Raw genomic sequence first — 21,074 nt, forward strand, 5'->3', positions numbered from 1 at the left:
AAAAGAGGGAAAAAACAAATTGTGGGAGAAGAGGAGTACGTAAGAGAGCCGGAGAGAGACAAGATGAAGAGGCAGAGTAAAGGGGGTCAGAGACAGCAACAACAGACTGAAGGGAAACGAGAGGAAGCAGCCAAGACTGTGGATGTTGTTCTATCAAGTTCATTTTGTCGCCCGGTTCCTTCCCCTCAACTCCAAAATACACCATTACATCACCGTGAGCATGGGAACCTTCCCCAAACCAACACACAGCCTCAGAGTGTCTCGCTTATCTCTTTTACTGTAGACAGCAAATGTATTCATCATCAGCGGAGCATCACAACAGACAGAAAAAACATAACCATGCAGAGTGGATTTTGAAGAACTGTAATTACAGTACAGACATTTCTATAATGAGGGGAACATATTCATGTCTTTTGAAGAAAACTTGTGGAGACCATGTAAAATCTTAGCTAACATGATTGCTGACAGTACAGTAGGCTAATCCTCTGGTTAGTGCAGTTGCCATGATACATATTTACAAAAATAGAAAATAAAATAAATAAAGACCTCAAAGCGAAACTGTCATTTCACGCTCTCTTCAGTTGTCTATTTGTCGTAGATGACAGCAAAGTCATGTCTTGGACATCTTTGAAGCCACTTTGATGACTACGGTTGACGAGATAATACAAAAAGAAACTAAAATAAAAACACACTGTTTATGGCAAACACGAACATGTTTTATTCACAATAATGTATCTTTCACAGAGACAAAACTGGGGATGGATGAACGACTTCAAGGTTTCCTTGGTTTTCTACAAGCAACCTGTCCTGCTTACCACTGGCACCAGCTCTTCTATGACATGGTCTTCTACCTCAAAAAATAAAGCTTCCCAAACATGTCAACATGATACAATTAAATAAATGAAACAAACAAACAAAGCTGTGTAGCTAAAGCAATATGAAAACGAGAAGAGCAAAGTGGAGGAAGGCTGACAGCTGGGAGATAGAGGATGGACTGATCAAGGGGAGTGACAGGAAACCAAATTCATCACAACCAAGAGAGGCTGTGCTCAGTTACATCTACTTTCCACTGCAGTCCACGTGACACGACGAGAAAGGGAGCGCCGTACTGGTTGTGAGGGGTGCGATTCAGGAATTCCAAAAAAACCTTATGGGGGTTTTGGGATTAGCAGCTCAACTCCACTATTTTCCAAGTTGATGTAAACAAGCATCTGTGATGAAGTGGCAGGCCGATTGTCTGCGTAAGTAGCATCCTCCGTGGCTAGACAGAAATCCCACTGCATCTCCTGCAGTGGGCCATGGCCTTCCGGTGATGCAAACACCAGTAAAACCACAGTGGATTTGGGATTATCGCGGTCTTTTGAAGTTTCTGCGAACAGTTCCTCATTGAGACATCTGGTTGGCAATGGACTGAGGACATTGCAGGAGAAAACAAAAATACCAGAAAAATGCTTCTACCCTGTTTGTTTTTTTTAAATCCGTAACCTTCAGTACTTAATTGCTTTTTAGACTTTGAGCATTTGTCAACCTCCGAGACTCGTCGGGCCTCGCTGTGGAGCAGAGTTCTGGGCTGTGTTGAACCAGTCGGGGCTCTCAGGTGGCCACAGAGGTAACGATCTGGACCACTTCGCCGTTCTCTTCCTGGATAGTCCCCTGGATGGCCTCTTTCACCTCCATGTCCGCCTGCAGTGCCGGGGCCAGCTCTGCAGCCTGCAACACATGGAAGAGAGGATGAGAAAAAGGTGATAATTGGGAAGACTTTGAGATCTGACGTTGCATCCTGCTGCAGCCAATCAGAGTCATTATGAAAAGACTACAACAGAAGTGTGTTTTCTGTGAAGTAACAGATGCGGAGGACCCATACTATAGTCCCATGTGTCATTGGAGGAGACGACTACAGTGGACGGACAAAAAGATAGAAGGCGCAAAGGAATGACAAGAGAGATTAGAGGAGAGATGTATCAGAGAGAAGAAAGAGGAAGAAAGTTGGTGGATAGAACGAAAAAAAAGGGCCGAGTGACAGGTGAAGAGAGACTTGACAAGTGATGAGCTATTTGTATTTTAATGCTCTCTGGCTGTCTCTGTGGTCGGTGTCAGACAGAGCGAGGTATTGTGTTGGTAAAAAACCCTCAAAAGATGAGAGGTTCATGACTCAGTCCTGGATGATGACCATGAAGAATGACTCACTCCTTCCTCAAATGTACGCCAGAGGTTCCCTCAAACACACCTGCAGAATTTAATCCTCCCTTGCAGAATGCTGTCACTACAACAGCATTGAATGGAGCACAGCTGCATCGCAACGCAACAACACATGAGGCCAACACACTGTGACCACCGGCGGTAAAGAGGCTAAGTAAAACACATACCCGATCAATGTTTTTCATTGAGAACTTTGAACATTGAACATTAGGAAACTGTCAAGCGTTGTTCCCCATTTGGTAATTATCATAGATAATAGATCCATTGCTTCGTGGTTAGACCGGGCAGTTGGCGCTCTGTGACCCAACTTTAGACCTCAGTTGGAGATTAACAAAGTTGCATCTGAAGATTAACACCAACTTGCAGAAATGCCCATTGGCATGCCAAAATATCCTTCCGTGTGTTGCCCCCTACTACATCTAGTTTGAGTAATGGAAACTATTAAAAAAAAGAGTAAAAAATGCAGAGATAAATAAATACAAAAGTCTAAGTAATTTTTCGAGAACTTGTATAAATGCTACCATATGTCTGGAAAGAGATTAGAGCAATTCACATGATTCAATGCTTTTCAGAAAAGGGAGAAAAAGAACAGCGCTAACCTTCCTTTGAACTTTGGACTGAAAGCCAGCAACGTTTATGCTTAGGGACATTGAAAAACCCAACTGTGATAATAACCCACCCAGTACCAGACGGGCCGCATAGGCCACTAAATGCTGCGTCTTCATTTTCACCCCCACTCCAATCTATTACATGTATTAATTGTTTGCAAACATATGTTGATTTATTGATTGGTGGGATTGATCGAGGTAAAGTTTACTCTGTACAGTCCCTTAGGGTGAATTAGGGAGAAAATTAGAGAAAATTAAAAGAAAAGTCTCCTTGAACATACTGGATGCATCTGTGCACTCAACATCGTACATCATTTTGGGACTGAAATCTGCTTTTGATAAGTTTAAATATAGTTTGAGCAATAAACAGCACGTTGTTAACAAGTGGTTTCATTCTGTCCTTGAGTGTGTCCCTGCGCCCTTACTGAACCCAAACTCCATTGAACAGAACGCTGATGAGTGATCAGACTTCTGCCTACTTTGTTGATTTCTGTCAAGATCTGAGCACAATCAAACACTAGGAGGAAAAACAAAAAAAACATTCTCACGAATCAGTTGTGTAAACAAACAGCCTGATTGCGCGCTGCACTGAGAAACATGGAGAACAGACCTTGGAATGCAGTGTATAGGGCGGCAATCATTTTGCATGCTTGCTGGAGTTTATCAGTTTGCGTATGATCTACACACAATAAAATGCATCAATATAGGACGCTTTAATCACCTCTACACTCACAGGGGAAGGGAACCAATTACCTAGACAACTACAGACAACAGAAGGACAACAAGACCGTGTCTCACTGAGAGAGCTACGTTTTAACTGGAAAATCCCCAAAACCTAGCGCTTGACTGTCTGCAGGAGATGCATTTCAGGAGACACGTACGGCTGGTACTTTGCACAACTAAAATCATGTAAAGTTATTTTTGTTTACATGATAACAACACAACAAAGACTCACATCAGGACTAGAAAAAATGTGATATGTAATATATTTTGGGGAAAACGAAAAGCAGAGACAATAATGGAAAAGGGTGGTTGTTTTATATTCCTCACAGTTAAAGCGACCACTTCAAAGACCATGATGTCGTGTGTCTGTGCTCCATCCTGATTCCACATGTGGCGTGTTTCTCAAAAAGCTCAATCATGAAGGGATTTTAGGCATATCTAACAATTACTACTCTTCTCCTTTTAACGCTCCACCTAATTTCATTAAATTACTGTTTTTCCAAACACTCATCTTAATGACTGAATGCTGAGTGTATTTTATTTCAGCACAAGTACGACAACAGGGGGAAAGCAGACCCATAATACCTGGAAGTAGTTCAGCTAAATTGCACGGATATTTCCATCATAACATTACAGTAATCATGAGTGAAATATTACAGGATATATTCTGCCTCATTGTAAAGCTGATGAACCCAGTATAGGACAGAAGAAGGCCGGTGTCAGCCCAAACAACCAGAAACCTTTCGCTGCTTATCGGTACTTAATTTCTCAAAAAGAGAAAAGAAAAATTATACAAGGCAAGAAGACGTGTATGGATTCCAAAAAGTGGATAAATATATATTGTTTTTTACTATAAGTCACAACTGGCCACTCTTTGCTTATATTATCCACTTTTAAAGAATGTATCTTTTACTTAATCAGTAGTTCTATGTCATGATTTATGAAACTGTGTCATTACATATTATATATATATATATATTTTATGAATAAAAGGAAATGGTACTGAGTGGGACCCTGACTGCTTCTACAAACCAGTTTGTAAATAAAAACCCTGACATCCTGGGACTTGTATTTTCTGGGCGTACGGCACAGATGGTATCACTGAAGGACTGAATCCTGATCTACAGTGTGTATTACAGACTGAGGAAAGAAGAGGACCAGTTATTTATTAGGACTGCTTAAAAAGAAAACTGCTGGACTGATTTAGTACCATGATCTGTTTCAGCTCAGACAATAGATGCACACTCTGGCACTTGGAATGCTACCCAGTTACAAACATCTGTGTACATGTGTGCCATAGCCTGGGAGAGTTTGCGTTTGTGTGCGTTGCTTTACCTGTACGGCAGCTGTGTGGTCAGCGACGGGGGCTAGTTGGACGTACTGCACTTGGATGTCGGGAGGGAGGGGGGAGCCCTCTACGGCTGTGGCCCCTCCATCAGCTGATGCCACTGCTATGAGCTGAGCCCCACGTAGCACCTAGGACAGTAAGAGTGAGGACAAAAGAATAGTCAACCATAACTGATGTTTTCAGTGCATTCTCAAAATTGATCATCAGTCAATCAATATTCTTTTGTTTCCACATAATAATATTTACAAATGAGACCCCCCCCCCCAGCCAGCAAGGTTAAAAAAGCTACAATCCGACTAGCTCTGTGATCTCACAGCACAACCCCTTGGAAACAAACAGCAAACAGGCTCATTCATGTCCTATCTGATATATTTATTGTTCTTTTATTGATTACAGCCATCAGTGTCTCACAAACACACCAAGACACTTTGTGGCAAGGAAATAGTCATGTGGCAGTATCTCAGTGATAAAAATAAACATGTCAGTCCTGCTGTTCTCGCTGCTTCTCATATCATCCTGTTTCTACATCGAGTTGGAGAGGAACTTCATGGTCCATTCAATTCAATTATCATTTTACAAGATGTTTTCCTCGGCTCCATAACGCGATACGTTTGCTAGGATTCATTTTATTTGGGTTCATTTAATTTTAGTCATATTTAGGCCACACAAAAAAAAAATGGCAGAGAACGGCGGGTGAGACCTCGCAGAGGGACCCTAATCTCCCAAAGTGTTGAAAGTCAGCCAGGCGACATTACAGCTCTGTGGCTCTGACGGACTAATTACAGAGAAGCGCAGTGCAGCTGCAGAGTGTTGTAGGTTATTCCTTTAGTTTGTTAAGGCTATTCCTATCGATAGACTACAACCACAAACACACAAAGGGCACCATGTGTGTGACCTCGTACAAGTGCGCGCATGCGCGGGCACACACACACACACACACACACACACAAAGTAACAGCAAGTTCTGCTATTACTTTGAACAGCATGATTTCAAATTGACAACAAACATGCACATTAACATATAAATCTCCCTGTCGACACAAAAAAAGATTGATGGAGGGAAACATCCAGTCAGCCTTGTGTTTTGTGAAATGCTGTTTAAAATAACAAATTGGCCGATGAAAGATGTTGTCAATAATTTAGTCAATTCTCCTTCTTTTGAAAGAGAAACAAAGAATCTCTCTCACACAGCCATTCAAGTAGATGCAGATTGTGGGAACTTTGGAGGTGATCTCTCTCTCTCTCTCTCCCTCCCTCCCTCCCTCTCTCCCTCTCTCTCTCTCTCTCTCTCTCTCTCTCTCTCCCCCTCTCTCTCCCCCTCTCTCTCCCCCTCTCTCTCTCCCTCTCTCTCTCTCTCCCTCTCCCTCTCTCTCCCTCTCTCTCTCTCTCCCTCTCCCTGTCTCTCCTCTCTCCCTCTCCCTCTCTCCCCCCCTCATAAGAAAGGAGGATAGTACGAAGGCACACTTTTTTCAAAAAGTTTAAAGGCCTTTTAATCAAGTGGCTTTTTCAATTATATAAAAGAAATTATTAAAAACATAGACAATGTTGATTAAGCTCCTGCTGCTATACAACGTCGCTGCACAAACAGCCTGTGGAAACACAGCTCTGTGTTAACATGTACCAGCATCAACCTTAAAACCTTAAAATAATGTATATAATATATATAATAATATAATATAACCTTGAAATATAATTAAATATAAATGTGATTAGAAACAAAATTAGAGCTACCTTTCACTTCTTGTGTTTTTCGTACAGAATACCACATTGTCTCTGATCTTTCTCCAAGATCTTATAATACCCTAAGACTGAACACAAGCATCTTTCAGTGTCTTCTGTCTGGCAGGTTTCATATGCATGTTGTCTTTGTGTGCTTTCTTTGCAATGTCATGTGAGGTCTCCAGCTCAGTCCTCTTCCAGCTGCAGTTCGTACTAGGACTGGCTGGGACAAGCTCAACAGACTTTAAAATTCAAGGGAGAATATGCAAGCCTGCAGAAAAACCCAAACCTCACAAACCTCAATTACAGATGATGTTTGTTGCCCCCTAACCCTTCCAATCCCAGAGTCCCACACCGAATCCCAATCCCCCGCCCAACCTTTGCTTTGAAGTTCGGAGTTGCTGACAGGCCCCAAAGGTTCAGTTAACCCCCACTCAACCCGCCGACTTGACTCGTCATCGAAGAGACTTTACCAGTTTCACCACAAAATCTGCCGTCTCATCGTCAGAATGCACCAGGCCCGGACGGCCCGATGGAAGCGATTAGTGTTAGAAGTCTGCCACCGGGAATCTTCAAGCACAGACATAGATTGAGGCTAAGTGAGCGAGACGCTTAATATAGCAGAAGACTGTTTGTGCTGGGTTAAATGAATAACTGTATTTGAGGACCCATGAAACATTCCTGATCATTTAGAACATTAGCCTGGAGGGTTAATAAGTTCAACGGTTCAATATAAAATTTTGGGGGAAAAGTTTATGTGCCCTTTTCCGCAAAGTAAAAAAAAGAAGACAGATATGACTCTTATGTATGAAGCTGCAGCCCGTTAGCTTAACTTAGCATAAAGACATGGGGCAGGCTGAAACAGCTAACCGCGCTAACTGTCTCCTGGCACCAGTGAATACATGTAGTTCCCAAAATGTCAAACTATTGCACATGTACTTCAAAAAAAGAATCATCCCAAAGATCCTAAATCCACGAAAACAATGCTCGGTCATTGAGAACCCAAATGTATTGCCAGCTGTCAAGTATTTCTTCATGGCAGACATCCACAAAGATCCATCCTTATCCCCCACACTTCATCACACGGTTCTCTTATTAGGGTTAAACGCAGCTTTTGCCAAGTGCGCATCTGTCTGCAGTCGTGTGTATGTGAACGTAAGTGTGAAGAAACTCAAGCATGATCATGTGCCTGTATTCTAAGTGTACACTTTAAGATATTCCATGTTTGATACTTGAGATCTTACACACTTGTCTAACTCAATTAGATTCTCAACCTCCATTTGCATTCTCAGCTGTGAGGAGCAGCGCACGGAGGCTCAGAAAAGCATTTACAGAGTTGGAACGGTGTGTGAGATCTCGGCAGCAATTACACAGGAACTTCTCGGGTCCACATCCTGTCCCACGACTGACTCGATCAGAGCAACTCTTCACTATTTGGATGTTTTACTGTCATGCCTGGTATTTAAGTGTGACTCAGTCTAAAACAACCTAAAGCTAAATCTATCCTAAAAAAAAAGCACATCTACTTCACAGAAGATGCAAGAAAAGTTTGCTCACGGAAAAATTCTTAAAATTCTAAAAACTCTTGATTTGTTTTAATAATTGCAACACGGTTAGAAGTTCATACTAAACACTATTAGTACCATTACATGATTGTGAGAGGAGTGATGGTAATTACTCCTCATGCAGCAAATACCACATAATCGACACAATAAGTTGTTTGGCAATGACACAAAAACAAGAATAATCTCAGAATTACTACAAGGAAATGTTTTCTGAAGTACAGAGTTAGTCTGCTTGAACAGCCAATCACTATTGCTAGTAGAAACTAAGAAATTAGAAAATAAGGTGAAAACATGTTAGAGGGGGCGTTTTCTTGGAGCAGACAAGTCCCTGACTGGAAAACTTTGCCTTGACCGCTTAAAAACTGGTATGACTCACTTAAAATGCATACCAATATATTAGATTTGACGTAGTGGGCTCTATTTATCAGAAACTGCGCCTATCGGCAGATCTTAAGTGGGTTAGCGACTGTTGATCTCAAAGTTTTAGGGACTGCGACACATAAATAATCAGTGCCGGCTGACTGGCCACCCCATTGGGATTAAAGGGTTTTCATAATGCAGCACAGTAATGGAGAGAAGAGCGCTGAACAATCAAGACTATCTTAAATTCTCTGCAGGATTTATATCTGCCATGGCCTTGAGAAAATAGGGAAAGAACAAAATAAATCTTTTGCTGATGCTGTAATGCTTTCAGTAATGGATCCAGGACACTAAGGAAACACAGCAATGTGTGAGCAAAGACACAAACATGAACAACAACATCTGCATAATGCGAAAAACATTCATAATTCCGAGACTGAAAGACAATAACCAACTGGATGAACAAGGCTTCGTTGCCCATCCCTCGTCTGTGCTTGTCAAAGGTTTTTTTTTTAATGTAATTTTTCTCCTTTCATGTAAAACTAGTTAAACTTGAATAAAGGGGGCTTTAAGAAAGTATGGGTTGTTCGGAGATGCAACAATCTCAGAGTAATTCATCAATGAGAACATATGTTTCCACAAAGCACATACTATGTGTCTCAGTCTCACAGGAGGTCTCAGTTAAAGTCAGCTGTGAATCAAATGATACTACAAGTGAACTGTTTCGTGTGCATGTGTGCGTTTGTAGCCGAGTATGTTTTTAAAGATATTGTTTCACCCTAGCTGCAATCAACATACACTGGAATCCCCAATAACATAATATCCTCCTTTTTTACGCATCAAGAATCCATCCACAAAAGGCAGGGGTTTCTGTGCTCAACAAAAAGAGGGCCACAAAAATATGGTTCCTATCATGGCCGCAGGAATAGCTCCTCTTCTTTCAGATCTGAAAACAAAAAACAAAAAAACAACCAAAACAGGGAAATGAAAAAAGAAACATTTGGACTTTGGAGAGGCTGGAACTTCCTCTCAGCTTCACAGCCGGCAACAACATCTGCAACTGCCAACCGTGGACAGATGTCCAAGTAGAAACATTAGCTCTGGGTGGGTCGGTGGGGTAGGGGAAGAGGAGGGAGGGGTGCTCCGGTTTGGCTGCGACTTAGCTGTAAAGATGCCCATAGACACAGCGGTGGACTGAGTGATTGTTTAATGTAGACTGGAAAAATGAACACATTGGCCTGAATATGTCTAACTGCAAGCATGAACTCTTTTTATTTTACCTCTGAGTCTGAGGAATATTCAGCTTTCAGCTGGTCTTCAGCTCATAATATGATTGACTAGACAAAAGAGGACTTTTTATACAAATCAAAATAATGTCAGAAGCTGAAATAAAAGCCAAAGAGTATCTTGCTTTTTTTTTCCACTCATAATTTGTGAATTCTGTCACTTATTTGCAGTTGTAAGTCCGATTTCTGACAAGTGATATAACCATACATTACTGATATATCCATCTCCTGTCCACACACCATTCTTTGAAATACATCTGTATTATGAGTCTTTATGTCTTGCAAGACCCTTGACCTTGGAACCCGGCCAATTGCTTCCCATCTCCACCAACACCCTGACACAGTTTCTACACCAGAGCTCAACACCTGCATCCACTCAAATCCTCCCTTGCATCCTTTGCTCTACGACTCCCACCAGAACACTGGGAGTTTGATTCAGACAGAACTCAGAGATGTTTTATGACAAAACCAGCTCGACTTGAATTCTGATCCAGAACCAGCAAATCAAAAGGCAACTGAGGACAAAAATAACAGCCATTTTAAAGAGTCAAACCCTCTTAAGAAAAAAAAAAGGGGAAGGTTTTTTTGCAAACTTAGCCTAATCGACAATGGAATCTTTACAATGTCTGTGATCTCATGATGTAGAATAACGACTTCATTGTGTTTCCAATTATCCTGTTTAATTTGATGGAGCCAGAGGAAATGATTTGCACAGGTCAACCTCAACTAACACAATATCACGCTCCACAAAATACCCGCTTGAACAAGTCATTTCATCTATTGAGAAAGAAACTACACATGCACAATGACAAAGACGTTTCTTAAATAAAATGCCATTTTTCTGACACAACTGAAGTGAAACGCTGATTTTATTTATGATTCTGGCACGCCCTTTTAAATATCCAAAACCAAAAGGAAGATGCTTTGGAAATTAGATTTCAAGACTTAACATGTGCATGTGACCCAAGACTGACCTTTAAAGCACTCAAACTTCCAAACCATCTCCCTTGAAGAGGACTCAGAGAGTCCTGAAATCAGCACGATTGATACACACAGCAGCCATGAACAGTTCAACATCAAGTCTCAGATGCGCCTTTAAAGACATCTGTCATCTTACATCAGCACATAGCACACTGGACTCTTTGACTGAGACATCAAATCCGATAAAAATCACTTTTACTGCTGCCTGTAAACTTGCCAGAACTGCAAAAAGAGAAAAAACTAAAAACAAACTATTCAGAGGAGTCTCTCTTAAGACGCATCCATCTCAACCATCTGGCTTGTGCTTTCTCAGGCATAATTATTTAATAGTCATGTTAATGTTCAGAAGAATGTGTCGTCTAGATTCTACAAAACATCTTTGGTTGCAGTTCATGTAAGCAGTGTCTTTATCGTTCCCATGGAAAACAAGTTTTATTGTTCCCCCATGCTTTTTTTCCCCCCACCAAAGATACTGAGTTTCATTCATTTCACTCACATTTTTGTGGTGCATGCACACACAAACAAACCAGAAATTTTACATGCCAGGAGTCATTGGAAAGAGTGATGAGTAATCTAGTTTAGTTAATCAAATAATGTGTATTCATATTAACTATTCTGATTAAATTGCTTACATGTATGTATTACTTTAACCAGGTTATAATTAACCCAGAACCCACGCAAATCCACTAACTTTTGCTCTAAAGGTTCCTGGTGGAGGTAAAACTGATGGATAATGAGCACTATGGGCCTCGGACTGAGATGCAGGGCTGTATCCCGTCCGTGCTGGTGGTGAGTCACGTTGAAACTCATCTGTAACATCTGTTCCCTCTTACTCACACACCCCAGCGACCCAGAGCTCTGCCCACAAACACAAAAGACAACACCACGGGGGTACCCTCCTCTGCACTGCTCTAAAATGCTGAGTTACAAACACACACACGCACACCCAGAACAACAGTTTTCCTGATCTGTGGCCCTTTATCTCCGGGCCTTGATGACAACAGCACACAGAGCAGACCACTACTCCTTTGAAACATTATCCACCGCGAGACCTCTAAATCCTTGAGTGCTTACGTACGTCCCACTTACTCTAAACGTTGGTCATAAAACATCTTGTTTGTATCTTTTCATCTCATTTTACCCTCCTCTCAAATGACAGGAATCCCAACAACCCTTGTACATATTAGAAACCCCATTCTTGAGCAGAAAGAGAAAAAGGACAACCGAGTAACTCAGGCTATGGGCCAGCAGTGTGATTTTAGGCCAAATCACACCCGGATTCTGAGGTTAATGGATTGTTCTCGCATGTGCTTTTTGTGTACATGACAATTTGAGAGATACTGCTCTAGAACACCAGACTTTGACAATGGCTAACCAACAACAGACATTGAAAAGTAGATGTCTCTCATTAATCTATTTCCTCTTCATCTTTTCTTTATTACCTCACTCAATTTTTTCCCTTTTCTTTGTTTGGCCCTCTTTTTCCTCTTCCTCTCCTTCGTCAACTCACTGACATGTCCTTCTCCCTCGGTGCACCATCACTCTTGCACAATATACTGCCTGTATTTATCCTGCTTCTGGACTGGATCTGTGTTAACAGGTCCTGATAGCACTGACAAGGGGGACTAGTGCCGAGCTGGACACAGTTCTCCCACTGACCATAAAGATGCCCTGCAGGAGTGTCCGAGGTGGCAGACGTTCAATTTAGAAAAGGAAGTGAGGTGGGTGGGGGGGCTGTCTTCAGATTCTTGACAATCACATCTAAAGCACCCAAATGGGGGGCTTTAGGCCTTTATTGATTCATGTCGCAGTCAGATGACACGATCAGTAAGTTTGGCATGGCTTTATAGCGGTCTCTTGAGATTTGCTGGATTTCTCGGACTGACACGACAATTGGTTTACAGTTACTTGACAGGGATTGTTCTGTGAAAACTGTGAGCTCACTCAACAGGTTGTATTTTTTACATAATTTTACCTTCTTTTCTGTTTTCACATGAGAAGAGTGACAGCAAAGATGGGTCGGGGAAAAAGGGAGGCCTCCAAGACCATTGTTGGCACGTGAGCTAGTAAAGGGCACCGCCACCTAACGAGACAAAACATCTCTTCCAGACCATGTTTCATTTTGGCTTTCCTCTCTCCCATCTCTTTTTTCTATCTATCCTCCTCCTCATCAGTCACTCCTTTCATCTTCCAATCCTCCATTTGGTCTGCATCATTGCAGGGTAGGTTCCCAACACAGAGAGAAGGGCACTAGATAAGAGGCTATGACAGAGAGGGAGTTCAGCAAAAGACTCGTTATTTTATAGTTTCTTGAGTCTGCCTTCTCTTATGTCTGCATGAAAGTAGTTTTATAAGCTTGTGGAAAAGGTTTGGATCCAATTTAGTTCAGATTTTCAGCTGGCACAGCTGCACTAAGTTCAGAGCTAAATTGGCACAGGCTGACGTAAACGTGAATACAGAAACATCTCCAACTGAACTACACAGATTTCATATGTGCATGAGCATTTTGACAAACACATGAAGTAAATAGTGGGATGCGGACCCTGCGCTGTTCACTGCATGCAGTACATCTCTGGTGACAATATCGAACATGATGATAAGTGGACAGAGGGCACACAGTGGAGTCAGTCAAGGAACAAAGTCTCACTACGTGGGCCCAAGTTCATTCCTGTTGCTTGAAAAAAAAAAACAATTGTAGGACTTCTCCAGAAGACACACATCTCTATATCATATAAGGATTGAAGTATTGGTGTTTGATGGTTGTATTTTTTGTCGTGGTGTAATGTCTACCTAATCAGAGATTGAATTCTCCGTGTGTGTCGTTATCTGCCCCCCCCTCCCCCCCCCCCCCCCCCGCCCGCCCCCCCTTCCCGTTTACATAGCTGGGCCGGCCACGCGTGCTTTTACTGCAGGTTTGTGCATGTGAGCGTGCCCCCCTGGTAGGCTCAAGGCTCGTCACTTTGCACTGCTCTCATGCGGCTGTGACAGCTGATAATGCCATCCTGACTCGTGTGCACTCTCAGGTTAACACGGTTAGCTCTGTCAACACTTTTGCTATTGTTTGTTCGCACTGTGAGCATAAATAACAACAAATAATCTTGTTTTAAGTTAATTCTGGAGCATTTTGCAATAGTAATCAAAGCTTGAGTATAACCGGGTAACTTACTGAACAGCATGCTTTATTGATACACTGACATATACACAACTAATGTCCTGTGAGCAAAATAATGAAGACTATCACTTTCAGTTTGAGTTTCAGTTCATGAGTGATTTCTAAATAATTTTTTTCCCGATCAAACCGGGACGAAATTTGGCAGTACATTTTTGTCCGTGCAGTACTAATTGTAATTATAATGCTTGACAATGCATGTCAACGCTCCATTTGTTTCCATCAAAAATAAGGTCTTAATGCTAAGTGTATTGCCAAAAAACACAAACGATTGTATTCTCATAAATGATAATCAATAAGAAATTACCACACTTCTGGAGACATAAATAAGCACCACAGCAGTAGCATGCAATAGACCTGTGAACACATCACAGAGAATTGAACACAGAAAGTTGCAACCTTACAAAAAATACTAAATATATTTTTCCAGCATTCACAGCCATTCTTTTTGAGGAAAACAGCATATGTAAACGAAACAGTATGATCATAGTCTGTTGGCAATGTAACGACAGCTTTAAGAGGACGACTCACACTATGCATTTTTTTTGAAGGCACGTTTACAAGTAATTAAACGATTAATTTCCCGTATCCAAGTAAAGAAATCAGAGGAGGGAATTACTAATCTGCTTCCATAAATGATTTAGATGTATCTTCTCAATTACATCATAATTGGGGATTTTGTCCAGGAAATGAGAGGTTACACAATAACAATGCCAGATTACAAAATCTATGACATCATACGTAACCTATCTAGCCAATAGACATGTAAGAAAACACATCAGGTTTAAGTGAACTGTTCTGTCTTTGTCTGAGGTTCTTAACCAATGCTGCTCCAAGATACACTACACCAAGCACAATAGAGACATAATATGCCATTTGCGTGTGACCATATCTGGTGATTTATCTTGTGAATTAAATGCTATCACTTATATCATACTTGTTTAGGCCCCAGTTCCCTTAAGTGTCTGCATGCGAGTTCTGGGGTTCATCAGATTTAAGAGCTGACGGAAGAGGTGGTCGCGCTCTGCTCCATGAAAATATAAGAAAATACAAATGAGGAGACACAGAAGATACACTGTAGTGTACCACTGCATGTGTGTGAAAAGCTTGACCTGGAACAAAAAGTTTAAAGAATACGTCACTGTGTTTGTTTAGGCAATGCACTCGTATCATTTTACAGACCCAATCAAAGTATAAGCTAGAAATAAAGTGAAAATAAAAGAGTTTTTATTGGACTAGGCTCCTAAACACCGCAGAGGGAATAGAGGCCCCTGTGCTGCTTTTTGTTCTTGCATCCTTTGGTCTCTATCTGAAACGAACTAAGGCCCATACAAATTCCACACTGCACTTTCAAGGAGCATACCATATACCATACGACACATCTCGAAGTGATGGAGTTGTACACTTATGTAGTCTGAAATGATATAAATATAATCTCTTGTCAAAATCCTATGAAACAGAAGAATGCTGGCATCAGACTAAGCGAGTGGGTCATTTAAGGACACAAGCAAGCATGTGTGTTTGAGAGAGTGTGACAGAGAAGCTGCGGGGGTATGTGTGGTGACTACCTCAATTAAGTGAAAACACAGACAGACAGCAAAGGAGCCAATAATACAATAACAGATGCAGTCACACATTACCAACATGCCAGTACACTAGGGGCGTCGTAAGGCCTTTTTAGGGGGGCTGACATGCTACATATGTGCGTGCGTTCTGGTTTGTATGTTTTCTCCACCTACAAATTACAATCCAAGAGCCTATCATCATACTTAACGACATAAAACGCGAGCACTTTATCACTCTGCCAAATGACGCCTCTCGTCAACGACAGCAGGATTATAGCCGAGAAGTTTAGCTCCAAGTAAACTATATCAAGGAGTTCAGCTCACAGTAAATGATGCATGGAGTACATCTGTAAATAAACTGTAAATACAGAATGTGGCTATCTGTAGCTGTTAACGATTGTTACCTGCTTACATTTAGGTTTACTTTAAGCAAATGAAAGGAGATATTGGAGTGGGCTATGTTAACACTTAACTAGCTATTTTTGTGTATATTTTTTTTATCTGACTCTAATGCTATCCAGGATCTAGTCCATTTTTTTTGTACATTGCAATCCTGGTTTGACTTGATTATAGTGAATGCATTGGGTGCCTTCCACTTCAGCCCATTATACAATATTTATCATTCGAAAATTAAGATGTACTTGAGAGTTATTTTCCCATTGAATGGTATAGTCTACACAGACCTAGTTTATCTTTATCTCAAGGATAGTTTGAAAATGAGCATAAAACATGACAGGTTGGTTAAAAACTACACGGACAACAAAATAGATGTAAATGTTGATCAAAATCGTATTATCTTATTCCCTTTTGCTCATAATAAACAACAGCGCTTTCAAAGTAGTATTACATAATCAACTTCTTACAGATCTTAATCTAAGTTTTTGTTTTGAAGCCACTCACCGTCTCCCGTGCTGCAGTACCACTCTCTGCCTTTAAAACAGATGCCTCTATATGACTCACAGAAGTAATAATCATCAGCCAGAAAATTATCTATTTCGATATGTATATTTCTTATTAATGTCATTGGTGTCATGAGGTGACAGAGCATCATCTTGTTAATACAATAAATTAAACTATACAAGATAATTCATTTCTTTAAGAAAACAAAACAAAACATTGTTTCTCTGAGGGGAAAAAATCCTTGTAGCTCTCTCCAAATTGGCACTGTGGCTGCAAAAAAACAGCTTTGGTAGTGGGTCATTACTTAACTTTCCAGAATCAAAACAAGATTGAAGTCAAAGCAGTTTGACGCCCCTCATAGCGCTTTAAGTGCACATGCATCCATTTAAGTCAATACGTGCCCTTAAAAACACACGTAACAGTCGCTTTAAGTGTGTTTGGGGCCTATTAAATCTAGTCTGATTAAGAGCTCAATAAACTGTTTAATGAATGCTATCTGGTTGCAAATAGAAAGTAAACCATCAAAGAAATCACATGAACGCTTGCAAAGGGAATATCAGTCTACTGCGTACCATGTATGTTATTAATGAGTAGATTTATTATTATTAAAATAAAGTGTAAGTTCTATGTTGTGTAAACTATGATCACATTACTTTTCCTGAATTAGCAAAGTCATCATGTTGGTATCTTGACAAGACTATTTACTACAGAGGGAAAAATAGATTGAATTAATTGTCGCCTTGTTTTGACCGATTTGCAACAATTTTTACTCCAAGAGTTGGACGCAAGAAGTAATGTGGTCTTATTGCGTCTTTAAACTCAAGAAAATAATATACTGTGTTGTACCTAAGAATGAATATGTGTAGCCTCCACATATTAGAAGGAGGGGAAAAAACACCTGTCCTAATAAAATAACACAAAACAGTTTAACCACCAGATGGGCAGTGTGAGAAATAACTTCCTTCCCTAAATCTTGCTTTTTGACAAACATGATGAATTCATGAATGTAAAATGATGTTTTGGTCTGCAGGCGTCCATATGTGGTCGTACTGGCCGGCTCTGCTTTGATCCAGACTCTCGCTTGGATATCAACGGAAAGAACAGAGAAACAGGAAGGGCCCTTGGTCCAAAACATCCAAGACAGAGATGGAGGGGGGAAAACTGGACTAAGACATCAACACTTGGAGTGTATGTTTCTAATTAGACCAACATTATAACTTCAAACTGAATAGTTTGTGTGATGCTTTTGAATGATAAAGAAAATAGGTATCATACAAAAGTATGATACACATTTACCAAGATTTACTAGAGGGCTTAATAAATAAATAAATAAATATATTTAATGTATTATTTTAATAATTAATAACAATTGAATAAAAGTATATCTCTTTTTATTTGTTATATTTATTTCTTAAGTTGAAATTATATTAAAGTCTGATTCAGATCCACCTAAAAGCATACAGCCTATTAATTCATCAGATCTGTGCTCAGTAAGTATCGGAGTACAAGTACTCAAAACACGGCAAAAATGATAAGAAGAAATTGTTGAATCACTGTGCAACAGAGTTAGCAAAAAAGTAAGGCAAGTGTGTTTGTTTGTTTTTGTCCAGAACCACAACTTTATGGTATGAAGAGAGACAAATATACAGTATCACTACAATTTAGTGAGATAATTCATATCCTGATATTGGAGCATAAATAGGTGGCTGACATTCTGGGTTAGATTTTTTTTTTTAAACACAAAACCAAACACATTGACCATTCTGCTTCTGTTTTTTAAATAGTTATTTTACTTTAAGCACAAAAGTAGCAAGTGATGCAAATATGTGGCGTATCATCTACAGCAGGGGGCGGCTATCCAAATGCTGTGTGCTTGTTTTGGATATATCTTCGAAAACTACATTTTTTTGTTGTTTGCTAATTTCTCGGCATATATCAAGCATACAGGTAAACCAGCATCAATGGCAGTGAAAGCAAATGGATTAGTCCACGCACTCTACTTTTCTTGTTGAGTTAAAAAATAAAACGGTTTTATCCTTTGATAGTTTACAGAGGGCGGGGCTCTGCAAATCATGATTAGCCACGTGCAGGGAACGAAGCTTGACAGCGCTGTAATATGATGTCATAGCACATTTTAGTTAAAAAAATATTACAATTGTTTTTTATTTTCAGTGACATTGTATCACTTGAAACGTTGAGAGGAGTTCCCTTTTAAAGATTGTCCACTGCAAAAAAAATACAGTAAAATAAAACTTTTGTCTTTCTTTTTGTCTTTTTTTTGCCGCAACAGAGAAGCTGAATGGCCGCATGCGACTCTGGAGCCACAGAGTTGCTGACTCCTGGTCTACAGCATGGACTTAATTGTGTATTGTGACTCCTAATGAGTTCATTGTGAACGTGTTCTTACCTGTCCATCCTGACCAACATGTACCTGGTGGATCTGGAGATTTCCCTGAAATAGAGAGACACGTCACGTCAAAGGCCTGATGCCATAATATACACACATATATTAATTTAGCCACTACCAAACAGCCAAGAATGTTTGTTTTGCCCTCCTATTCACACTAATTTGCACGGACAACAGATTAGTAGAACCTGCATCGTTACAGGGTGATTCCAGCCATTAAAAGGTGATAAACTGAACTCTCAACATGATGACATAAGAGTGAGAAGTGGAGGCAATGTCCTTGTATATTTGTCAACAATTGTGTAATTTATATTTTTAAAAATAAAAAAATCTATAAAAAGACTTTTGTAAACAACAATAGAAATCCATTCACAAAGGCACAAGCCTATCGCAGCCTAATAAAGATGCAATGACCATCGTAAAGACTTTGAACACCCACAGTGACGTTTACAAGACCACATAAGAAAAGGACATCGTAGCCAGATTTAGACAACCCCAAATGTTAGTTGTTTTCTCTTGTTAATTTGTAATTCATGTATATATCAAATGCTGTCGGTGCTGCCATATGGCCAAAGAGCAGTGTATTCTCTCAACGAGCTCATTTCCTTTTTAAGCACGCTAAAACCAATGACTTTGATGAAAGAGGCCCATTCCTAATGAAAACATATTGTAAGAGTGGCAGTTGAGAGAAGTGGGATTTTGTTGCTAAGCTTTGAACTCCAAAAAACAAACAATACCATGGAATAGGAAGGAGAGAGGAGAAAAAAAACTGGGCTCAGCCACAAAGAGCAGGAAAGGCTTTAGAGCTTTTCAGCCTCCAATTCACTCCTCTCTCACTCAATCGTGTATCTCTAACTTTGAGTGTCCTTAAGCACCACTAAAGAGGAAATGAGAAAAACACTTGGGCAAGGTGTCAATTGCTTTCGCATAAGTGTCAAGCTGTCATGCATGTGTGGCATGTGTGATTAGAAGTGTATGTGTGTATATAGACCGGGGCCTTGTAATAAATCTCTCTTCCACATCCACAAAATATCACTAACAATGATGCTGATGTGGAAATTCCTCGTCAGCAGTCGGTGTGGTTTGGAATTTGATTTTAAATGGCCGGCTGTGTGTGCATTCAGAGTGCATGTCTAGTGGGGACATCTGGGCATTATGTGGAAAGAAAAGTCATAACCCCACGCAAAAGCAAGCGGATATATAAACATTACGGGACATCTGCTTTTGTTAAAATTCACTAATGACTTAAATGTTGACAGGTATTACTTGTGTGCATTACGAGTGTGCTTTTGTGCATTCGAGTCAAACTGAAACACACTGACAATGACTCCTACCAAACCTATTTGACAAATGAAAAATTGTATAAACTGTATTTATAGAATAATGCATTGGCAAGCTTTTTTTGTTAATGACCCAAATAATGTATGAGAAACCTTTCAGCCCAAATGTAGTGTATCGATGCAAAATGATATATCTTTAAGCATCTGTGTGTGTGATAGTTGATTACTGTTCTCAACAAAAAGCTTGATTCAATTCTTGCAAATTTGCATTAATTGCGAAAAAAATAATAGCTAAATAAAAAACAAAAGTCCTTGTGTCTGTAAAGTCCCGTAGAAATTGCACAGGGCAATCCAGGATGCATTCACTTTATTTACAGGCTCACATAGACATAGTGGACTGTTTCAACTGGCCAGTCAAACGATGCAAGTCATCAGCTAGCCTGAAGTCGATCAAATTAAAAACCAGACTTCGAACACAATATTGGCACTCCCACACGAAAGTAGACAACATTCATTTTGTAAAGCTCTGGAGACAAATTCTCCAGACCAACGTGTTTGACTTGAGAATGACTCAAGAAAGTGGCTCATAGTTTCTCTATTCTCTCTCTCGTTCTCACATAAACACACACAGACACTTGCCTCACTGTCCTGTGTGATCTGCACCTCCTCTCCTTGTGGCACCTGGGCAATGTGCAGCTGACCCTGAGGAATCTGAGAGACAAGTATAAAGGATGAAAAAGCCGAAGCTGGATACATTTTAATCCTCAATGTGATTTTCTACTGCAAAGAAATCTAGGAATGATCATCATACACAAATTACATATACAAATTGTGGTTAAATGACAGGTCCACACATTTTTAAGTCCCTCTTTAAACAATAATCAGGCCCCCACATACAGATTAAAATGTATTACTTTTACTTTTTACTTACTTTTTAGTTTAGTCTAAGTTATTTAAATAAGTG

At 40.2% G+C, this 21,074-nt stretch overlaps 1 protein-coding gene across 2 annotated transcripts in view; it reads right to left on the reverse strand.

Annotated features, from left to right (window-relative positions):
• Positions 1 to 372: 372 nt before the first annotated feature.
• banp (BTG3 associated nuclear protein) overlaps positions 373 to 21,074 on the reverse strand; it is a 33,899-nt gene continuing 13,197 nt past the window's right edge. The window contains exons 10-13 of one of the 2 annotated variants that reach the window (XM_068602875.1): positions 20,750 to 20,821; positions 18,831 to 18,875; positions 4,866 to 5,006; positions 373 to 1,710 (exon numbers count right to left, since the gene is read on the reverse strand). In XM_068602875.1, coding sequence (XP_068458976.1) covers positions 1,594 to 1,710; positions 4,866 to 5,006; positions 18,831 to 18,875; positions 20,750 to 20,821 — 375 coding nt within the window. In that variant the 3' untranslated portion in view covers positions 373 to 1,593. The remainder of the gene's footprint in view (positions 1,711 to 4,865; positions 5,007 to 18,830; positions 18,876 to 20,749; positions 20,822 to 21,074) is intronic. The other variant, XM_068602874.1, reaches the window with a different exon arrangement.

The sequence above is a fragment of the Clinocottus analis genome, unplaced genomic scaffold (assembly GCF_023055335.1).
Source record: "Clinocottus analis isolate CAN_PGR_092001 unplaced genomic scaffold, fCliAna1.0.p SCAF_6, whole genome shotgun sequence".
Classification (NCBI taxonomy): Eukaryota; Metazoa; Chordata; class Actinopteri; order Perciformes; family Cottidae; genus Clinocottus; species Clinocottus analis.